The sequence below is a fragment of the Ptychodera flava genome, chromosome 3, assembly GCF_041260155.1.
Source record: "Ptychodera flava strain L36383 chromosome 3, AS_Pfla_20210202, whole genome shotgun sequence".
Classification (NCBI taxonomy): Eukaryota; Metazoa; Hemichordata; class Enteropneusta; family Ptychoderidae; genus Ptychodera; species Ptychodera flava.
The window spans coordinates 10,105,648-10,129,343 of NC_091930.1; the positions used below are offsets into that span (position 1 = coordinate 10,105,648).

The window sequence follows — 23,696 nt, forward strand, 5'->3', positions numbered from 1 at the left end:
GTTGCATTAAGCTTATATCGACTCAAGTATCAGCCTACAATGCAGCGTACTGTGCATGTAAACTTACTATTGTTAAACATCCAAAAATCCTCATAAGTCGTACATTTCCATGTAACAAATTTCATACAAGTTACCTCTATGACCTGTAGTCGCTTCACTGTTTAACAATAATTTACCATTAAAAAATTTAAATTTTTATTTAAATTGTCTATCTCAGTCTGTCTCTAAATTCTCTCTAACTTATATTCTAGCTGACTGTCTGTCTTTCTATATACTTCCTTCTGTTAGTCCATTCACCTGTACCAGACTCTCTCTCTCTCTCTCTCTCTCTCTCTCTCTCTCTCTCTCTCTCTCTCTCTCTCTCTCTCTCTCTCTCTCTCTCTCTCTCTCTCTCTCTCTCTCTACCTCTCTCTCTACCTCTACCTCTACCTCTCAACCTAACAATTGCACCCGGCCCGTCATTCTATACATCAAGGCATCGACCCGTGCGTTGTTGACATATATCCACTAATATTGTTGTTAATTTCTTAAGGTAGAACGCACCTCGGGGACAGACATTCGGACTCTCAAACTTTTACAATTCTCTTCTGATATACCACATGTGGGGGGTTCATTTTAAAGCTCTTGGTGAAAGAAAACTTTTCACCGGCTTAGTTTTTTGAAATTCGAAAATTTTTATTTTTCGCCATAGAGTTAACACAGGGATGGCGGCCATTTTGAATTTCTAATATCGGTAAATCTTGGGTTATTTGTTTCTCTAGTACCAAAATTTGCACGGTGACCCCCTATTTTATTCTTGATTTTGAAAGAGAATGATTGAAAGTTTCACTTAGGAAAATTTGAGCAAAAGTTTAAGTCTTTCACTTTCGAGGTGCATATTACCTTAAGCTTGCTTCATTGACCAATTACAGTCGCCATGTATTGCAATTAATACTGAATAAAGTGACGTGTAAAACACCAAAAGTGTTACAATTCATTTCAATTTTCCCCTCGAACGAAGATCCTGTCTCGATTTACCCGCACCGTGTGGTAAGCAAGAACGTGACTCGCCTGGCCCCAGTCCACAGACGTTGTACGGAGGGTGGTAGGCGGACCGGACGAGAGGCACTGCTATTTCGACCACCGAAGGAACTGGATGCAGAATGAAGCTGGTATTAACGTGGCATCGTTCAATTGACTGAACACATGCAACATTTTCAAGATGCAACGTCAGTATCACTACTCAATGTGAGTAGTGATACTGACGTTTTGACAGTCTAGATGAGGAATATCAAATTTGGATATAGTTGGACTGATTTTATGAGATAAAACTATGCATGATGATTTAGACTCTCTCACAGCCCCTCGTCCGCTACGCAGCTCTATCCACAACCATATGGTGATGCGCCCTCAACGGTTTTTTAGCAAGTGAGTCTCACCGAGCCAGCTTGGTTACAGCGTAGTGGAACCGGCTTCGCCGGCTTAAATGCCGAGGGCGGTATTATGGTCTGAGGTGAAGCCGGCGAGGGGCTGTGAGAGAGTCTAATGATGATCAAGCGAGACACATCTCCTTTCATACAGATTTTTTCATGTTACATAGTAAAAAGTACCTTTCGATGCATTGGCGTTCATCATTATAATACAAACAAATGAATACACATAGACAAAACACATGAAAACCGCCGGTAAGATTAATATTCTGCAGTTTTATTTCTTTTAACACTAAAAGGGAAACAGAGAGTAGAAATCTGCAACAGAAATTAACAGACATTACATTATGTGTCAAATAATCTCAACACTCCCACAACGGATCTTAAATACTTGTTCATTACAGTATTTATCCACTTTGTACTAAACTTTGAAATGAAAGACATTTACAACGTAACTTTATATACATATTTTATGCACTAATATTTTTTCGAATAAATAGTGTTTTACCTGCCAAGTACTCAGGGTCACTGTGCAACCAGGAATCGACATCAGTCCATTCTGTATGTACCTGTTGGCCATCTTCATAGTTTGGCGGTCCATAAAAAGGAAATATTCATCGATGACGGGCAGTAATCTGAGTTTTCCTAAATATTATGTATTCATTAATTACCACAAAAGCCCTAAACAAACCCTAAAAAACAAAACAAAGATAACTTCGACAGAATCTAAGAACACTATGACCTTCGACTGCAAGATCTGCACCATTTTTATTTGAAAAATGAATTTATTCCAACATTTATAAGATAGAAAGTCAAATCTACATAACTCTAAATAGGCAGTAAAGTACAGTTCCACCCTGTCAAAAAACAATGATTCAATGAATAAAAACATTCCAGGAAATAAAAGGTGATTATCCGTGTGTCTGAAGTCAGTACACTGTGGTCAAAAACAAGTACATGTGATTTCTGTCTTATCAATTTCTTGACTTGGCAAGTCTATACAGGTTTGTATTACAACAACTTTTACCAGCAGAGTGGCTATGACAGTTAATTGCTATGCTGTGGTTTAAGTTAGGTGCAAACTATAAGACATGGCTTAGCATATACTTTACACATTGATCCATGTATCATTACAAAAACATATGATACTAGACACAGCTGTTATTGCATGATGTATCGGTATCAAAGTAAGATCAATCTATTTGAATAATACATTTATTGCACTAATATAAGCAGCTTTCTAATAAAGGTTTAGAAAGTGAATACCTATGGGGTATGGCTTTGCTTTGCTCTGCCTATACCCTATACATGCACCAATATTACGTAAAACATTTGACAGTTGACTGAAATTATTTTAAGTTTATTCCATGGTTGGTGTGTCTTAAGGAAAGAGCATATTTCAGAAATATAACTTTGAAGTTTCTATATAAACAGTTTCATAATACACTGTATATATATTTGAGAAACAATTGCACTGTGTGATGCAGGTATACTGATTAAATAGGCCTATACAACACAAAACATGAAGCCCTTGATGTTCCTCTCAACACAAAGTATTATATTTATATGTACAGACACTGACTAATATATTGCTCATAGTTCAACTTAATTCTAGTCTAAGATTAGATAGACTTAAATTAATATATCCACTGTGATTCCACACCCGGTAATGCTCATTGTAACATATGTGTATATAAAGGATAAGTAGCTGTAAGTTTTGACAATGGGTTTTCAGGTTTTCGTTGCATGTGTCAGCAAGACTTTCTAGGTGTACTTCCCACAGTGTATTGAAATACCCAGTACTCAGCTTGTTGACATCAACTGTATGTTTGTGTTCTGCAGTGTTGGTGGTCAAATTCAGGTCCAGACTTGAACATTAGTTTTAAACAATAACAATTAATGCACATGGCACACTGACAATTTAATCGACAATACTGGGTATTTCAAAACGTAGGCCTAGTGACTGTAGTCGACATATGGAACATAAATACCGAAAACTATCAAACGATAGAGTTATTGAAGGTTTCACAGAAAGAAACAAATACGTAGATATCAAAATAAAAAAAATCCTCTAGAAATAATGGGAGGAGAGCTGTGATGAAACTTTTATCACCCTGCCCGAGATGTGGGGGTGGGGGTGGGGGTAGTGGTTCATATTTGTTTTCTTTTTTAAGTAAGTAGGGGTTCTGTTATTTTGATGGAGGTACAAGGCGAATTTACCGACCACAAACCCGGGTATAATAACTGAACATTAGTTTTTTGGTCAAATCTTACCAGGCTTGAAACCATCCTTGACTTTATATTCATCATCTCATAAATTAGGTACACTGTATTCATCCATGAGGATAAATAGCATTTGAGTTTCATAACATAGGATTGTAGGGTAAACTTTATCATCCTTTAAACAGTAGCTAAATTCTTAGATTCCAAATTTTGCAGTTCATATTTTAAATATTCCTCTTTTTTGAAAAAGATATATTCCAACAAAAATGGCAAATGAAGTCAAAACGACATGCAGAGTTGACGCAAAATATTCTCTGATAGCGTTATTGGTCATAGCGCCCTCTTGTGATTCGATGTTGAACTGGCCATTCAGTTGAAAGATGGCGACCTGTCTTCATGGTCGCAGTCCGCGCTCCCCATGAAATCCATGAAAACTGCGGATATTATACTCGCTTTGAAGTAATCAAGGCGTCGCTACATACAAGAAAGTCATTGGAATGTCCAGGTATGTTTTCGCACACACATCTCTGTGAAAAATCGTCAATTTTTCGGATAAGTTTTTGCCAACACGGTGCAACGGGCTCTCTGTGTATCACGAACGATCCGAAATCTGCTGCCGGATTTATCATCCAAAACACGTAAATGTAAAAATTTGTTTATTTTTCACATCAGAACGAGCTATTTTAGTCATTTAAGGGATAAATCTTTGGGTTTGATCCAAAATTGATCGAAGAAACCAAAAAATTCAAATTTTACAGCAAGCATTCAACATTTTCAGCCCATCCGTAGCATCGTGTTGTGTAAAACTAGTCTGGAAAGTTGTAGATTTTCACCAGAAATATACCTGCAGACTTGACATGTTATATTGTCATGTCTGCTTCTATGTATGTTTCTGTACACTCATGCACACATCTGTGAAAGTCAACAAATTATTCTGACAAATATTTCACAAAATATTGCAACAGGCTGCTGAAAGAAAAAGTTGAAATTATACTAAAAAATATACAATTGACTGCATTTTACAAAACAGTTTGATATAACAGTCCGTTGAAGTGAGAGGTTGATGTTTGATCCAAAATTACCATTAAATATGCAAATTTTTGAAACGACAGCAAAAAATACACATTTACAGCCTGCCAGTTGCAATGAGTTGTGTAAAATTTGTCAGAAAATTTGTAGATTTTCACTAGAGATATCCCTGCAGAGTTGACATGATGTGGTGTCATGTCTGCTTATATGTACAGTAGTTTAACACAGCCATCATACTGTGTTACAACTAATCTGTATGGATTATCCTTACACAGTGCAATGTAAAGGGGATCCTTTAACTGACCTTGACCTTTATAGCTGAGAAATTCACCATCACAATTGAAGTGAACCACTCTATGCCCACTAGCACTCCAATCACAAACATATATGCCATCTTGTTGGTGATCAAAACACAAACCCCAGGGTCACTCTAAGTGTTCCTTGCCAATGTCTCTTATACTTTGCATCTGGTGATTCAAAACATGAACACATTTCCTGCCAATGCCATCATCTGATACAAAAATACATTTCTTATTCACAATCAGATCCAAGGGACCACTGACTTGTCCTTCTTCAGTTCTTGCAATGTGTTCACCAGATTTATTATATTTTCTCACATATCCATTCCAGTCACCAATGAATATAAAACCATCAGGACTCAAGCAGATACCGGTTGGTTCAATTCCTTCTTTGTGTCCAAAACAGTTTAAAATCTTGCTTTGTCCAGAACTCACCACAACTTGACCATTCCCTCGGTCACTCATAAAGTATTGGTCATTGTCTTCATCCACTGTGACATTCCATGGTTTAAATGACTTTGGGAATGCATGGAATTGTAAGATGAGATCACAGCAGAGTTTGATTGGATCAATAACCTGAACTCTATGATTCTCTCTATCACATATAACCCATTGACCGTTCTTCTTGATGTATATTCCATTGGCCCCATTAAATTGTCCTGGCATTGATCCAGACCCAAACACTTCAAGGACACTCCCCTTGACCGGATGGCCTAGGGAAAAACAAAAACGTAAACAAAGGTCAAAGGTCGGGTTGCAAACTACAATTTCTATGAAGTCAAATATTTTCAGATCTCACAAATTTTGACTGAATGCAAACTTCTTTTGTTTACACAAATACATGGAACATTTAAAGGAACAACTGCCTCACATGTTAATGTAACTCACATGTTTCCATGGCAACATATTTGCATTTTATTGATGGAAATGTGATTTTCAGTCCATAAGGTAAGTCATTGTATTGCTAATCAGCTCATGTTTTACAAATTGAGTTGCCAGCTTTATGAACGTTTTTTGTTGTTGTTTTTTTTACCAAAGTCAAAGATACATGTTCATGTAAGCCACATGTTTCCATGGAAACATATTTGCATTTATTGATGGAAATGTGGTTTTCAGTCATTAAAGTGAGTAATTTTATTGCTGATTGGCTCTTACTTGAGAGATGATTGCAAGGCTGTAAATTGTTATGTTGTGTTTTGATATCAATCACAGATACATGTTGATGTAACTCACATGTTTCCATGGCAACATATTTGCATTTTATTGTTGGAAATGTGGTTTTCAGTCCATTAAGTGAATAATTTTTTTTGCTGATTAGCTCATGTTTTACAGATGAGTTGGCAGGTTGTAAATTGTTTTGTGTTTTGGCCTCAATGACAATTATAGATACATGTTGATGTAACTCACATGTTTCCATGGCAACATATTTGCATTTTATTGTTGGAAGTGTGGTTTTCAGTCCATAAGGTTGGTATTTGTATTGCTGATTAGCTCATGTTTTACAGAGAGAGTTGCCAGGTCATAAATTGTTGTGTTGTGTTTTGACCTCAATCACAGATACACAATGTTTTTGTATTTCTTTTTTGTTTTCTGTAAGGAACGTATTTTTCCTTTCTTCTGTATTTAATTTTTGTTTTTCTTAATGCCTTCACCGAAATTTCCCTGTAATATCTATCTCCGTCTTTCTAAGTGTGTTTCAGTTTTGAAATACATGTCTGCTCATTAGTCCATTGTTCTGTCTATGCCGTTTTATTTCGTTAGGTTTTCACCCGCTTTACACGTTTTCCTACAGTGTGTAGTGTCATGTTTCTCTACAAATTGATTTTGTAAATAAAATTTTCAAATATAATGATTGCTTCAGATGTCAACTTGTTTGTTTTGTTGTTTGTTGTGTTGGCCATGCTGAAATTATTTGTTTTAGGTATTTTAGGTACTGTGTTTTTCAGTTGTTTTTACTATTAATCCTGGATTAATGTTTACTTGTGGGATTTGTCTGCCATTACTCAATTGTTTATCAGTTTTTAATAATGTAATGTTTTTGTTCTAAATCATAACATAGAAGTTCTATTTCTTTTCCTGATTGGTATCTTTTATTTGTTTGCATACTGTGTGCAATAAACATTTTGTTTGTGCACCATTTCCATGTATGTTTTTGGAAACTTCATTTTGAAGCTTAGGATATTTTGTGTTCACCCTTTGACCTTTGTGATGTAGTAATGTAGTAATACACTTCTTCTCATTGAATGATTCTGAAGGCCATACTAAAATCAGATTTTGTTTAGCATTTTCAATTTCTCTTGCCATATTGGCAACTGTGATCCGGATTTATTTTACATGTATTTCATGAAATGTTGACAGTTTATTTAATTGTTCATTATCGTTCTGTTTGGTTATGCTTGAGGCCACACTCAGATTTTCCACTGATTATAGTTCATTGATTATGTCAAATGTTCTTGAAGATGGTTCGGACCGTAAATGAACATATGTTGACCAATTTTTTTAGTGCTTTTGATTTTTAAATTTGGCCAAACTGAAAATCCATTTCTTTAATTTTCTGGCCCTTTTCATTCTTTCTTTATATGATAATTGTTGCAATTGTTTATGGTTGAATGTCCTCTTTATTATGTTGGCCATTGTGAATAATATTTTTGTTTCACATTTTTCAATTGTTCTCTCAGATCAACACGCCCTCAAAACATGTAATGATGCATTCTGTTGTTCAGTGATTATTTTCTAAAGCTTTGTGAGCTGTCAAAAAAATATAATCACACGTGTAATTTTTGTTGTCTCTTGTAATAAAATGGATTGAGTTTTTGTCCTTTTCTTTAATATTATCCTATACACACTAGTCTTTTGAGCTTGCTGTTTGAGACATTTCATGTATTTATAGATGAATATTTTGATCCTCACAAAATTTTGTTTGGTTGATCATAATTATTGTAAGGCCACAAAGTTCTTCAACTTTAAGACGAAGTTTGCTTATTGGCGATGAGACGTTCAAAAAGTTACTTTGAGCGTGAAAATGACTATGCTAGAAATGACTGACCCATATATGAAAATGTTTGAACATTTCTCATTTCTCATTTTCCTATCCCACAAATTGGTTTCTTTGCCCCATCTTTCCACTGATGAAGAAAATAACCAAAGATTCTTTCTAGATATTCTGATCTTGGACATCAGACTACTGGCAGTGTTATCTCCATGTGAATGTGTTGTAAGGTCTATCTCGCTATCCTAGTGTCACCATACCTTAGTAACTGTTATTGTGTTTCTGTATTTATCTGTCTCTGCTTTCCATCAACACTCTTTTATCTTTCATTTAGTTACAAAACTTTCTTCACCATGCACACACTCTCACACTGAATCAGTGTTTCATCCAGGATGGCATCAACAGGGGTGATTTTCTTCCTTTACCAGAATATTGAGGGGGATTTCACAGTTCCCGTGTTCTTTCTCTGAGATGTGACTGGCACCATTTCATGGGGGAAGGGGGAGTACCAGGGCATACTAACAATAGGGGGAATCCCCCAAACACAGTTGAATACTTTCAGTGTGTCATACGGTTGTTGGTATACATTTCATACTGGTGCATTATGCAAGGTAGAAACATGACAATTTACCAAGCTATCTCAGATAGCTTGGTAAATTGTCATGTTTCTACCTTATATTATAACGCAATATTTATCTGGCTGTTTACATAATGTTGTCAAAATTGTCTCTCTTAGACTATGTATTTCCAAGATTTTCTCTGTCATGGCTGTGGTTTAATTTTATTGTTGGCATTTTTTCCCACTGCAAATGAAGAATGGATTTTATGAGAAATTGGACATTTGCAGAAATATAATGACAAGCCACATCATGTTCTTTATGATGTAAACCATGAATATCTTCTATTGTCATCTTGACACACTGAACCAATCAGATTTAGATTATCCACTACATGCCTGGATTTGTGAATTCTTTCTTAATCATTGTTTTTTCGATGTTTACATTTTATACAGATTATTGAAGATCGTTTTCAGTCAGATTGCTGAAGGCCATAAAAGTGAAATCAGGTTGGCTGACAGAATGAGAGAAAGATATCCCGGACAAAGATCAACAATCCAGCACGGTGAAGTAGTACCTTTGATGCCGGCATTGGCTGTATGACTTACTGAAGATGTCAGAGTTTATGAAGACATGAAGACAGATGAATAATGCAATGGAGATGTCATTCACCAACCCAGATGTGGAAACAGACCCTGAAGATGTCTTTGGGTTCAACTGAGCCTGAAATTTTATATCGTGTACATATTGTACACACAAACCAAACGGCCCTTTTCAGGGCCATCACATCCTCCAAAAAGAGAACTACCGTGTACCAAAAATATTTGTCTTGTATTTATTTATTTATTTATTTATTTATTTATTTATTTATTTATATTAAATTTTTACTCATTTATTTATTTGTTTTGTTTTGTTTTTTCAAGTTATTGCTATTTTCATTTTTTAGCTTTTTTTTGCTTCTTTTTTCATAGTGTGATGCAAGCCAACTGAAACAGGTAAGTTGCAAGTTAGAAGTTATGGTACATGTACCGTACATTGCACATGCCAGAACAGCCCTTGGAACAGAATTTTCCTGTCAACATGCACATTCCGCATGTCAGGTTTTGCATTGATCAACATGCGCCAGATTTTCAGTACCTGCACACTGACTTGGCCATACATGTAGTTTATCAATGAGATATTCCAAGCACCCTCCCATTATTCTATACAGGGTCCTGTTTGTGTTAGATATACATGTACCTACAGATTATTGTTTCATATGAGACATATTAATCTAAAATGACAAACAGCTTCATATATTTCAACTTTCTGTGTTTTTGAATGTCCTAGGCGTTTGTAGTCAGTCTGTCACTGTCAGTGAAGTAATGTTTATTGGATATAAAAATTGAAAGTGTCGTCTGTGTCAGTGAAAACAACCAATAAAAGAAGATTGGTCATTTTCAGTTGCAAGTTAGAATACATGCTATTTGTCATTCAACATGTATGGTGTGCATATTGGTCTGGCAAAGCCTGCATAGTGCATCATACAACCAGGTACTACAAGCTCTGAACAATATCATACCAGTAGATGGTTACATAGAAACTAACACAAAGACAATACCATACATGTGGTATATCAATATACATTTAGGTGACTCGGCTAATTTTATTTCACTGTATGTTTGGAGCAAAATTTTGAAAATATTGTGTGAAAAGTTGGAAGGAAGTCTGATGACTTAGAATGCGTTAGAATCATGTCAAAGTGTCACTTCAATTTCAGAAACTGTGATCATTCCCATCTACACAAAAACTCTTGTGCAAAAATGGCAAGATGGCATTGATGTATCAATGAGATGCTGTTGAAAATTTGTCACAAGTCATAAACTAATTGTCTGTCTTGGGATTTATTGCAGTGTAATAAGGATCTGTTGTGAATATGATTGGGATTGTAAGTCATTCTGTGATATAAAGTCAATTGCTTTCGGAATCATTTGTTCAGACATTTTACAGTATTTTCTAACTTTTGACTGTGGATTGCATTATCACTTCTAGATGCTCCAGGTTTTGACTACCTTAATCCACCAGAAACCTGTGATCCAGGCTAGCAACAAACCATATACCCAGATTATCAAATGAAGTGCAGTGTTTAGATCTAGTTCCCAGTTGACTGGTGTGATTTTCACTGACTGTCCCAAACGTAAAGCCCAGTAAATTGAAATTATTAAGAGGTAGAGGTAGGTTCAGCCTGTATCCTTAATGATATTAAATGTTCAATCAGCAGACTGCCTGACAGCAAGTTACTTAATATGGATGTATGTTAAAGACTGACCACAGACTAAACCTTTAACCAAGACATTGAGGGTGTGCTGTACTTTAAACCACACCCCCTACATAACAGTATTGTTCTCAGCAATGTCCATTATTTCAACAAACTCCTCAATTTGCAGTGTTCCGTCAGAAACCAACGGGCAATTCTATCAGAACCAGTCTATCAGGAGATTTGCAGTGTATATGAGTATGATTCAGGTTTGAGAGATATGAAAAGTTTTGCATCAATTTTATAAAGACAGTGATACTTCCCATCCACTCAGTCCCTGTTCACTACTTGCCTACGGCGTTTTTATTTCAACCTAACCAAACCTCCAAACTCTACATTAAAACCACCTAAACAATGCATGCCTACCACCAGAGTTCAAACCTACAGATATTTGCTTGAGCGCCCTCACGCTAAATCACAAACCACAAAGCGATTTCTGTATACAATGCAAGATACGAGGTACATGAATATTCCACATTGATTAAGGGTCATTAGCATAGAATTTTAATACCGAAACAATGCTCATTAATGTAATCTGCATATTTGAATATCATTATACCTCGCATCTTGCACTAATAGGATTTCTGGCAACATGTTTTGGGAAATCAACGATGGATATTAGGAATGCAAAAACATGACTTTGCTCGCAGTGACCAGGTGACACTTTCAGAATATGCATATCATTATTGATCGCCATTGAATTTTATCTATTGACTTCAAACAATGGACGCAAAGATTGGTTGTTTGTCCAGAACCAAATGGTAACAATCATTGTCTATTTAGGTACGTTGCGACTGGGACAGGCTATATCCAGTTGGCTGTGTGATAACTGTGTCTGTGTGGTTTCAGTCAGATAACTATGCATGGGCAGCATGCCCCTTTAGAGTTTCAGGTTTTCAAACCAGAAATTTCTCGGTGTTGGTGGTTACCAGGTAACTATTACAGAATCCCCAAATTAATGTGGACAAACTTCTACAATCTTAAAGCTCTACCAGACCTATCGGTGTCCATGATCCAGTCAGTCCCTTGTCAACCATGAACACCAAACTGATGACATTTTAAATCACACATTTTTATTTATTTCATCATATGATGTACAGTCAGAGTATACTTTTATGTAATGGCCATGACTTGAAGTGGTGTACAACAAAACTAAAGCACATGTACACCTTGAATGCAGAACTCCTAGCTTACTGTAAGAGTAATTTGTTTTCCTATGAGAAATGGATGTCTTTCACAAACTCAGGACACCTTTATTGACATATGGAAGAAACAAAGACACTTTCTCTGAAGGTCTGAGTCGATGGAACATATTTAGCTCAAACAAAAGTGAAATTCCAGTTTTCTATGAAAACCCCATTCCTAGATCTGCATGCGAAACGTAAAAACAGGAACGACCTTGGCAACACATACTCTTATGATTCCTCTATGACAGACACCCTCCAATATGAGACAGGCAATATTTGTACACTGTTTGGAGTAATGATGATGGAGATTTGACTGTATTCATCACATTGTGCTGTGTATATGTTAAAAGCAGTGTTTCTTATAGGAATGACCATATACTGTTAGAAAGTTTCATGTTAGATGCTGCTTTCACACTTTCCTGAGACGTACAACATTGTTTTAATGGAAATTTTTGAAGATGAAATGGCCTCTTTTCATTTTTTCAAATATCGTAATTTTGAATATTTTATTCACACAGAATGGATTTGATATATTTGATGGTGGCTGGTCAAGGAGTGGTGGCACAAGAGATTACAGAATTCTATCAGGTACAAATTCCAATGTCAGTATACATGTACCGGTATGTCATGCTTTCATAGCATGTTAATATACCGGTATGTACAGTACCAGCATAAAAGCTCTAGAGTAAAATCACGATCTTCTTTAACCCTTTGAGAGCTGTAACTTTACCCAGCAAAATTTTAGTGCTGTAATTTTTCCCGGCAAGATTTTAGTGCAACATTTAATCAATTTTTTTTGAAATTGTTTTAATAATTTTTGACTAAATGGACATCACATTTATTTGCTGCAGTTCTTTATCAAAATTTTCCAGTGAAAAAAGATGTGATTGGGTATTTTTTATGAAGGAAACAAAAATTGACTTTGGCACTCAAAGGGTTAAGGAAATTTTAACTTTTTCGAAATAAATAATAAAACCAGGAGCCATTGTGCAAAGATTTGTCCCAGGAGCCGTCATTATATATATATATAAATATATATATATATATATATATATATATATATATATATATATATATATATATATATATATATATATATATATATATATATATATATATATATATGGGCACTACGGGTCACAAAAAAGCTGATAGAATATTTTCTCTTCTTAAACAACACTCTCCTCGTGATATATACTTTAAGTTTACCTTCAACTTAATCTAGCTTTTTGATCGTGCAAGAAATGGAACAGTGGCGAGTCTCGATACTGGACTACATTGTGTGCAAAGTTTGGAAAACAAAAGTGTTTGTTCGGCGTAATAAATACTCACTGGCACTGGCGAGATCACATTTTGTTGCCTGCCCTTGGGCTGGTGTTCATGAGGGTAACAGTGATGATACCAATGCCTTCTTAGCTCGGGCATCATCAATGTTACCGTCATGAGTCCCATCTCTTTACAGGCAACACATTTTGATCTTTCCATTGGCAGTGTTCTTATTGAAATATTGTAGCTCAAACATGGGATTAAATGCCCCAAGGGTAGGTGACAATATGCTCGACGTAAGGAGGGCAAATGGTCTCCTGGCCCAAGGGTACCTGATCCCTTGCCTGAGCTAGGATGTTTTTATTACATGCGTCTCTTACATAGTTTTCATGCCATATTTTTGGGCTTACCTACAGGTAACAATCACATGCTTTATTTCGATGTTAGACAAAAATCTGCTAAAACATTTTGTCATCTTTGAACGGTGCACAGATATCACTGTAAAGCAATTTATTGATTTTTTTCACATAATTTTTTTAAATGGTATTTTTTATGTAAAACTGTGAATTTATAATAAATTCCGAAATTATCAAGTTGAAAATGTAGTTCTGGTTCACTCTGGAAAATGTATTTCTGGTTCACCCTCAGTCAAGCGATAGCTATGCGGCCCGCGACGTCATCAACAATGTTCGATTTATGAGGCATGTAACAATAATCTGAATGTGACGGTTAAGGTAGAACGCGCCCCGGGGACAAATGTTCGGACTCTTAAACTTTTACAAATTCTTGTCTGATACACGACTTGTGGGGGTTTATTTAAAGCTATTGATGTAAAAAAGCCTTTTATCGGCTTATTTTCCCGAAATTCGAAACTTTTATTTTTCTCTATAGAGTTAGAACAGGGATGGCGGCCATTTTAAATTTTAAATATCTGTAAATCCTGAGTAATTTGTTTCCCTAGTACAAAAATTTGCACGGTTACTCTCGATTTTTATTCTTGATTTTTGAAGAGATTAGTTGAAAGATTACACAAGGAAAGTTTGAGTAAAAGTGTAAGTCTTTTACTTTCGAGGCGCATACTACCTTAAGGTACACCTATGAGGAAATTAACAATATTACAAAAAATTAAACCAACCTTTCTCAACTCGTCTCACATCCAGGTACACTTCTTTTGTGTCTTCGGGGATTTTCGCTTCACGGACAATATGATCTGCATACGCTGATAACTTCTCAGCTTTCATCATCACTTCAGGATGGTTCGTCACCAGGTCTCTTGTCTCCGACTTCACATCTACAAACTCACTGAAAATAGTATTTAATTTTCGTTCCTCTATTCTGTCTCCCTCAGCCACTACCGATTGTAAAATTTCCCTTCCACGACCCCAGTCCCTATTTTGTGATCTTATCAACCCACTACTTATCGTAAGTTCGTTGACCTTTGCCACAAGGTCTTCATTCTTCTCCGTTATTTCTTCATCCGTTAGCAGATGCACATTAGTCACTTCTGTGAAGTAAGAGCAATTTGTAAGTTGTTTTTGCTGGAATACACGAGTAGATTGTTTCAAGACAAAACTTAGAAGAATATAAGATGATTGACTTTTGTATGTATGTATGTATGTATGTATGTATGTATGTATGTATGTATGTATGTATGTATGTATGTATGTATGTATGTATGTATGTATGTATGTATGTATGTATGTATGTATGTATGTATGTATGTATGTATGTATGTATGTATGTATGTATGTATGTATGTATGTATGTATGTATGTATGTATGTATGTATGTATGTATGTATGTATGTATGTATGTATTTACGAAGGTATGTGTGATGTGTGTAAGCATGATATTGTGTGTGCATGCATATATTCAAATCTTTATCCGTCTTGTCAGCCTAGACATCTCTCTGTCCATCCGGCCATCAATTCATCAATCCATCCATCTATCTGTCCGTCTATCTATCTATCTATATATCTATGTTTGTCTGTCTGTGTGTTTATCTGACACGTACTCAATCTTATAGACGAACCCAATGTTTACATATTTAAGTATGTATGTAATTAGGGACATTTTAATGTCTGCGTCCGTAAGTGTGAGAGTATAAATCATCATGATTTGTCATGAGGTTCTGCTTCTTGTGTTTTTCTCACTTGCCTTTTGCAGATTCCTGTAAACTTTGCTGGTGATCCAACAGCCGTCTCTGTTCCTTTTCTTGCAAAAGTTTGTCAAGTGTTTTTATCTGTGTTTCTGTCACCTTGTCTCCTTCCATTTGAAATTCTTTCAGAAGGTCTCTGGCTCTGTTTACTCTGGTGGGTATATTGTCGACAGCAATTTCCTGTGACTCCATAGATAGACTTTTGTCAGTATCTTGTTCTTGTTCATTTGTCTGAGAGGGTTGTCCTGTATTTATATGGAAAGACATTTACGGAGCTGTAAATACCAAAACTGAACAATTTCCTATTCAAACAGGAAGTCATATCGCTCAATCGGGTGAAATATCTGACATTACAAATGCCTATAACCGGTAAGGAGGATACTTTTCAAAATGGCGATTTATGACATTGGCTAGGGATTATTTTCAAACTAATGCTGTGAAGGGTATCGCGTATTGGGTGCAAAAGTACAGGCATTGTCAAAAGTTGGCAGCCATCGTTTGTGTAAAAAGGAATATCAATATGAAATGTAATATGAGCTGGTTCTGCATGCTTAAGTTCAAATGTAGAAACAATATAAACTATTTAGATATCGGATGCAGTCTTAACATTAAAGGGATAGTCGAAGACTCAGACACAACCATTTAATTCAGCAAGTCATCGTTGATGACACAGTCCCCACTTGTTAATGGGTACTTTGATTACAAGTCCTCAGAGAGGATAGAATCCTCTTCATTAATTAGGTCTGTGATACAAATACTTTAATACAGATGGCGCTCAATGGCCAAGAATGAGTTCCATGGTGATGAAAACATAAAACCAATGTAGGCCACCATCCAAAAGTTCATTAAATGAGTCAACTAGGAATTAATCAACAGGATGTTGCAAAACATTTTTGCATCCTATCATAACACTGATAGATTATCACTGGTACCATATTTTATAAAGTTTGATCCAGTGCTTCTGGACATTCACCCTAAAAACAAAAGTTCATCATGTAAATGCAAATTGGCAACTCATTTAATTTATTGGATTGTATCACAAAACAAATCGATGTGCATATGTATGACATAGGTCAATGTCCTTGTACCAACTTTGAATAAAATTGGTTGAGATATGCCTGAGTTATGGCTTCGTACATAAAAATCGTAACAAAATGGCCGCACGGCAGCCATATTGGATCGTATCACAAAACCAATTGACGTGCATATCTATGACATTGGTCAATGTCCTTGTACCAACTTTGAATAAAATCGATTGAAACATCACTGCATGAAAACGCAATAATACAGATAAATTCACATTAATGAGTCGACTGTATTATTGAATAATACACGTGAATTCACACGAATCCACGTGAATACAGGCTTGCTGAATACAAGCAATGGATTATTGACTGTATTCACCTGTATATGCACTCTTCAGCTAAAATACAGGAAATAATCCATGCAAATACAGTAAGTATTATTGGCTTTTTATGCAGTGCATGTCTGAGTTAGGTCTCTGTACATGAAAAAATCGTAATAAAATGGCCGCCTGGCAGCCATATTGGATCGTATCAGAAAACAACTCGACGTGCATATGTATGACATAGGTCGATGTCCTTGTACCAACTTTGTATAAAATCAGTTGAGATATGCCCGAGTTATGGCTTTATACATGAAAAAATCATAACAAAATGGCTGCACGGCAGCCATATTGGATAGTATCACAAAACAAATTGACGTGCATATCTATGACATTGGTCAATGTCCTTGTACCAACTTTGAATAAAATGGGTTGAAACATGTCTGAGTTTAATGGCTCCGTACATGAAAAAATCGTAATAAAATGGCCGCCTGGCGGCCATATTGGATCGTATCACAAAACAAATCGACGTGCATATGTATGACATAGGTCAATGTCCTTGTATCAACTTTGAATAAAATCGGTTGAAACGTGTCTGAGTTAGGTCTCTGTACATGAAAAAATTGTAATAAAATGGCCGCACGGCAGCCATATTGGATAGTATCACAAAACAAATTGACGTGCATATCTATGACATTGGTCAATGTCCTTGTACCAACTTTGAATAAAATCGATTGAAACATGTCTGAGTTATGGCTCTGTACATGGGAAAATCGTAATAAAATGGCCGCCTGGCGGCCATATTGGATCGAATCACAAATCAACTCGACGTGCATATGTATGACATATGAAGTAATCCTTGTACCAAGTTTGAATGAAATCGCTCCAGGCATCTCTGAGATATCTGCGTGAACGGACGGACGGACGCACGCACGCACGCACGCACAGACGCACGCACACACGCACGGACATGACCAAACCTATAAGTTCCCCCGGACGGTGTCCGTGGGGACTAAAAAGCATGTTAAGTTATTGTATGAAACATTTCCTTAAGGAAAGTATTGTCGATGGCTTTTGGAGGGTTAAGACAAATATGCGACTGTAGAGGTTACGTCTTATGGCAATAATAACTGTTTACCAGATATCTGGATCAGTTCCTTCTTGCACATCAAATACTCCTCATAGTCGATAGTTGCATCAATCGCTAGGTAATACGCCCCAATTTTATCGAGAAGTTCATCAGATAGGAACTTATCTTCCATCAGATCCTGTAGTTTCCCATTCTCATATTGTCCCACCAGGCATTCTAGAGCATCTAGCGACTGACAGGACATTGTGTAAGAAATACTTCCATCCCCAATGCCCTTCACGTTCATCTCATCATGTTGCCCATCAAGGGACTGACCGACTTCTTCCGTCTTCATCTTGACTTCATCACTTTCATAAAAATCCTTCTCAACTTCCTGGACTGTTCTTCCTCTCTCTGGAACTACTTCACTCACTGTCATCCTCACTTTCATGTCACCTATGAATGTTGGGGGAAATTTGTATGCTGATTATGTTAATAGCAGTTGCGGGCAGGGTCTGTTCACAACAAAACACAAACAACCATAATTATACGAACAGGCGAAGCCAGAATAGTGATATTTAGGAGTACAAAATATAATATTCCTTGTCCAATTACGCGCCTTCAGGTTTTAAATTCACTCGTACCTGGATCACGTCCTTGCCATTTCCTTTTCCTTGGACTCGTATTTGATTCATTTGGAATCGCTGGCTTTTCTTTGTCGTCTTCACGATCTGTAAAAATACGAATGACAATCATATATTTTATCACACGCCTTCTTGTTCCCTCAAATAATGATATTTAAAGCCGTATGTTCTCTGTATTTTTTTCAATACTCAATGGTATATTAAGATTTAGAATACATACAGATAATGGTGATATCACAATAGAATGCGATGGACAGATACCAGTGTGACTAAGGAAATTGGTTACTAAATTGCCGTAGTTGGTGACATTTGCAGTCCCTTATTAAAATAACTTCGTGGGGAATTATTGAAACGATAAAATAACAGCATATGTAAACCTGTCACTTAACTCTTTTACTCTATTTGAAATATTAGGTTAATTTGTTTCTTAGGTAGCATATAGAGATGTTACAATTCTTGGCAGTCGGAGAAAAACGTGTGAAAAGTCAATACCCTCTTTCTTTTCCTGTGGTGACTGCTGTCTTCGTAAGGTAACGCTATGTATGACCTCTGCATCTTCTTTCACCACGTTAAGGAATGTTTCATTGATGTTTTCCAGCTCTTGCCCAACTGTATTCCACACTTCCTCCTTAATTTTCTTGGCTATATTAAGGGCGACATTGTACTTGCAGAGGAATCTCATGATACCTTTCTTAACGCGACAGACTCATTCATGTCGACAACAAGCCAACTTTCATGGTGACGCATGTGTCGCTTAATTAAGTCATGGCTAAGAGAACCCCAAGGGATAATAACAGGAACAGCAGCGCACATTGCTGCTAGTGTTAAATTGACATAATGTATGGATGATGGAGGAACTAGAACAAGATGGCACCGACAAAGCTCATCCTGAGTCCTTTGTCTGAAGGCATTCGCGCAAACACGACATCTAAATGGGAATGTAAATTCAAACGATTTCGAAGTTCAGATTCACATCGCTTTGGAACTCCTAAAATTTTCCATGTCGGTGGTGATTTCATGTGTTTATAAAAGGACTTGGCCATCGAGTTCATAGCCTGTATAATAAGGCTGTCCCCATTAAGGTTTCCCAGTTCATGTTCGTGGAACACGGACATTATTTGAAAGTTGTCGTCCTCCTCGGGGGCTTCTGGAGAAGGAAGTTTAAAGTCATTTTTATCTACCATTGGCGATAATCTGAAGTGTTTTATGTTTTTGGTTGCTGAGCGGTACACATTTTTGTACTTTTTGAAGATACTTCCTCCAACAGAAAAGACAGAGTTGGCATCTTGTCCTTCTTTCGTTAAGTCTTCCAAGCGAAGGTTTAGGTCCGAGTCACAGCAATTAGCAATGATTGGAGTGATACGATTACTATCAAATAGATTTATTAAATAGAATGCTGCTCTCGGAAAGAGGTCTCGTTCAATTTCAAAGGCCGCCTCTGATGTTACCATTCCGATTCCAAACACGAATCTGACATTTGCCAACTCTTTCAAATCTGTGAAGTAGTGTTTGTGGTGATACAACCAATCGGAATCAGGCGTGTCATTTCTGTCTTTAAATTTTCGAATCGGCGATGGCACTATGAGCTCAACGCCAAATGCTTTGGCTTCCTTGATTTCTGCTTCTGTAGCAGTGAGGGCGGTACAGTAGACAGATAAACCCATTTGACGAAGTAGACGGGTTAGAAGATGAACTGAATCAGTCACTCCTCCCTGGATTGAACCTCCCCAACTGTGGTTGACTATCAACGCCTTATTTCCCATATTCTTTCTGGAAAAGCAAAAAAACAAACAAAAACAAAACAAAACAAAACAAAACAAAAAAGCAATAAGCAATACTGACGTTTGGGAAAAAATAGCTGCACGATCGCTTGTGAAAAGTAGATAAGTAGGAGAGTGTACTGATGCTTATTACCAGGGGAAAGGTCAAAAGTTGAATGTATTAAAGGTCAATCACATTAGTAAGGCATCTTCATGTATAATGATGCATTAAGCGTCTTAAAAGCAGGCATTGCATTGCAAACGCTATTGCCTTCGATAGTGGCTTTCTATTGATGTAATCTCTTGCACGGCTTTTCAGAGTAGTAATGACTGTGTTTTGACTGTTTGCAATGGTGGAGAATCCGCACTACCGGCAAACGACAAAGTACTGTTATTAACGTTAAACTTCCTGCGTCCTTAGATTTCCAAGGGTAATTGGTGAATTGCATTTTAAAATTGCAAGTTCACTTTTTATGTAGTTTCACCAACAAGAAAAACAACGGAAACTCTTCCAAGCAAATATGCATAAGTGAGCATGCACAAACCAAAGTCTTTTTTTATCATGCATACCGGTATGTGCAAACATAGGGACATTTATTCGTGTCGCTATTCATGATATTTTTGTGTTTATGCTTGTGTTCATTCAATATTGGACTATCCACTATTATTTCGGAGTCAATTTTCAAGAATTCAAACATTTATTAATTTAACAGCGGTCCTGCATTTTACCTCGTCAGTATTCAGACTGTTATTTCGTTGGTGACATTACACTTTAATAGTTTCTTGAATTCTTTGTTTATATTATGCAAGTACTGTAAATGTCATGAAGTAGCTATTGTTTGTTTTAGCCTTTCTGTTTGTCCAGTAAACCCTCTCTCTATGTACGAACCAACAACCAATGAGAGCTGTACATGTGGAGCACAGTTTAAGCAAAGTCCACCAGAGGCGCACGACGTGAAAAAGCCAAACACTAAAAAGAGGTCAGCAAACATGACGGTTCAGCGTTAAATGGCACGTAGGCTTTGATAATACTACAGTGTAACCCGATAAGGCTTTTTTAGCATAAGCTGCATTCATACATTCTTAAGTTGTCATGGTAGGTCTATCACCTGAGGTTTATTTTAGTCACCTAAAATTACCTGAATTTAATGTACTTACTTTGGCTTGTTATTCTCGACAGGAGAGTTGGAAGCATTCTGCCACTTTTGGTCAGTATGTGGCCTGACTTCGTCGTCCTTGTCGTCGGGCTGATGACCTGTTGCGAATGCGGAAGGACCCATGGCGCGAACACTCGCAATGGAGGCGTCGGTCTCAGCAGCAATTCGCTGACGATCACGGTCAGTGTATTCATCGGCACTTCCATTGCCACTACCGTCAGTGCTTCCCCTTTGACTGTGATGCTGTGTACTCGACATGGTGCTAATGAATTCTGGAAAATGCTTTGAACGGTGCGACACTGTGGTGAGCAACTATGTAGTGTTCTTGCTTGTAGAGAACTGTATGGGTTTAACTACGTCACCTGAAGTTAATATTTATACAATATTTATGGCTGGTATAAGAGAGAACATTTAGAATGACCTCATGGGCGTCACAGCATCGAAAAAGTCAGACTTGGTCAAATATTATATCGGGGTTACGTCAAATGTATCAAATAAAAATTTACTTCCAATTTTAAATAGAAATATTATAAGAAAGACGGTGCAAGTATAGTGTCTCAATACCACCCTGTTCTGTTATAATTCGACAGCTTGTTACTCGAATTGAACGTATAGGCTCATTCGAATCGCTTTTATGACAGTCTATGCAGTGCTTTGCTTATTCGACAAGCTTCTATCTTTGTAGCGTTGTATATCGATGACAAACGTATTTGAAGCAGACTACATTGCAGTGGCAAATAGTTTACACTTTGAACTGTTGGAAAAACAAATACATAAAGTAATAGGATAAAAATGGCGTAAATAAGCGAACAAAAATCGTGACGGCGTCGAGCACAATCAAAATGCACACCTTGAAAATGAGGTGGTGCTGAAGCAACTGCTGCCACTGATGATGATGATGATGATGATGATGATGATGATGATTACAATAATGAACGTTGTGGTGGCAGTGAGAATTTCTGCTACCCTTGTTACAGGATGTACTTAAGGTAGTATGCGGCTTGAAAGTGAATGACTTAAACTTTTGCTCAAAATTTCATTAATGAATCTTTCAACCATTCCTTTTCAAAATCAAGAATAAAAATCGGGGGTCACCGTGCAAATTTGGTACAAGGGAAATAAATAACTCAAGATTTGCCGATATTTAAAATTCAAAATGGCCGTCATCCCCGTGTTAACTCTATGGAGAAAATAAAATTTTCGAATTTCGAAAAACTTAATCCGGTAAAAAGTTTTCTTACACATAGAGCTTTAGAATGAGCCCCAACAAGTGGTAGATCAGAAAAGAATTGTAGACATGTGAGAGTCCGACTAGCTGTCCCCGAGGCGCGTTCTACCTTAATGGATAAAGTGACGGTCGTGGTAGACAAGAGGGTGGATTAGAGTGGAAGATATCCCCTACATATTGCATGTGTTCGCTCGCCATAAGTAACAACTGAAGTTGGACTCGGGAAACGATATGTTTTTTTGTTGACAAAAATGTTCAAAATTTACCACAAATCATCACGCAAACTTCACTCTCTTCAAATTATCCTGTTTATATCTTCGAGGATTGCTGAAGTAAGTGGCTTACAAATTTGACAGAATATTCTCTTGTGAATAGCTTTTCTCCCTGGCTTATCTGTGAGCACACAGATAAGCAAGGGTATGAAAGCTTTCCCAAATATTCATTTATTTGTCATAATATTTCCGATATGTCTTGTCATTTAGACAGAAGGTCCGCATTTTTTACATTTGAGCGATGTTAAACAGAAAATCAAAGGTCCCACCAATGCTTTTGTTGTCATAAAATTCTGAATAGCCTTTCAGGCATGTGTGTCTCTGATAGACAAGGAAATATTCTTTCACCTTCAGTTCAGGTTTCGTTTAGGAAGAGAAAATTTGACAAATACTAGACCCACTGTTCCGCATCATGCCGGTTTTCCTGTTTTTATGACTTACGATGTGCAGCATCATGACTATTCTATGAATTTTGTCGCAGACTTGGGTTTCAATAAAATTATCACACTTTTTGAACTATAGATTATAGATACTCTGTTAAGAATTATAATCTTATGATCTTATGAAGAACGTACATTAGTATGTAGGACAGTCTTATGTTAGTCGCCAGGAGAATCTTTCTAACGACAAGGCATTCTTTGTTTGTCCCAAGACAAGAGTCATCATTCTTCAACCGAGCTGGATATTCACTTGGCCAACGACAATAAATCCGCAGAATCAAACGTATTCCTTCATTTCGTTCAATCAAACTTTCACGCAAGTTTAATTATAAATATGGCAAACTAGGATTAAAGAAAGAAAACAAAAC

General features: G+C 36.7%; 2 protein-coding genes across 2 annotated transcripts; both read right to left on the minus strand.

Moving 5' to 3' along the window:
* Positions 1 to 4,001: 4,001 nt before the first annotated feature.
* On the minus strand, positions 4,002 to 19,345 carry LOC139127265 (uncharacterized). The gene is made up of 6 exons (XM_070693179.1): positions 18,964 to 19,345; positions 18,472 to 18,558; positions 17,897 to 18,283; positions 15,409 to 15,658; positions 14,391 to 14,827; positions 4,002 to 5,673 (listed from the first exon to the last, which is right to left on the minus strand). The coding sequence occupies exons 1-6, from the start codon at positions 19,151 to 19,153 to the stop codon at positions 5,087 to 5,089; spliced, it is 1,938 nt and encodes a 645-aa protein (XP_070549280.1). The 5' UTR covers positions 19,154 to 19,345; the 3' UTR covers positions 4,002 to 5,086.
* Positions 19,329 to 21,740, minus strand: LOC139127274 (uncharacterized). The gene is made up of 2 exons (XM_070693190.1): positions 21,390 to 21,740; positions 19,329 to 20,241 (listed from the first exon to the last, which is right to left on the minus strand). Exons 1-2 carry the CDS (start codon positions 21,644 to 21,646, stop codon positions 19,329 to 19,331), a joined length of 1,170 nt encoding a protein of 389 aa, XP_070549291.1. The 5' UTR covers positions 21,647 to 21,740.
* Between the last annotated feature and the right edge of the window lie 1,956 nt (positions 21,741 to 23,696).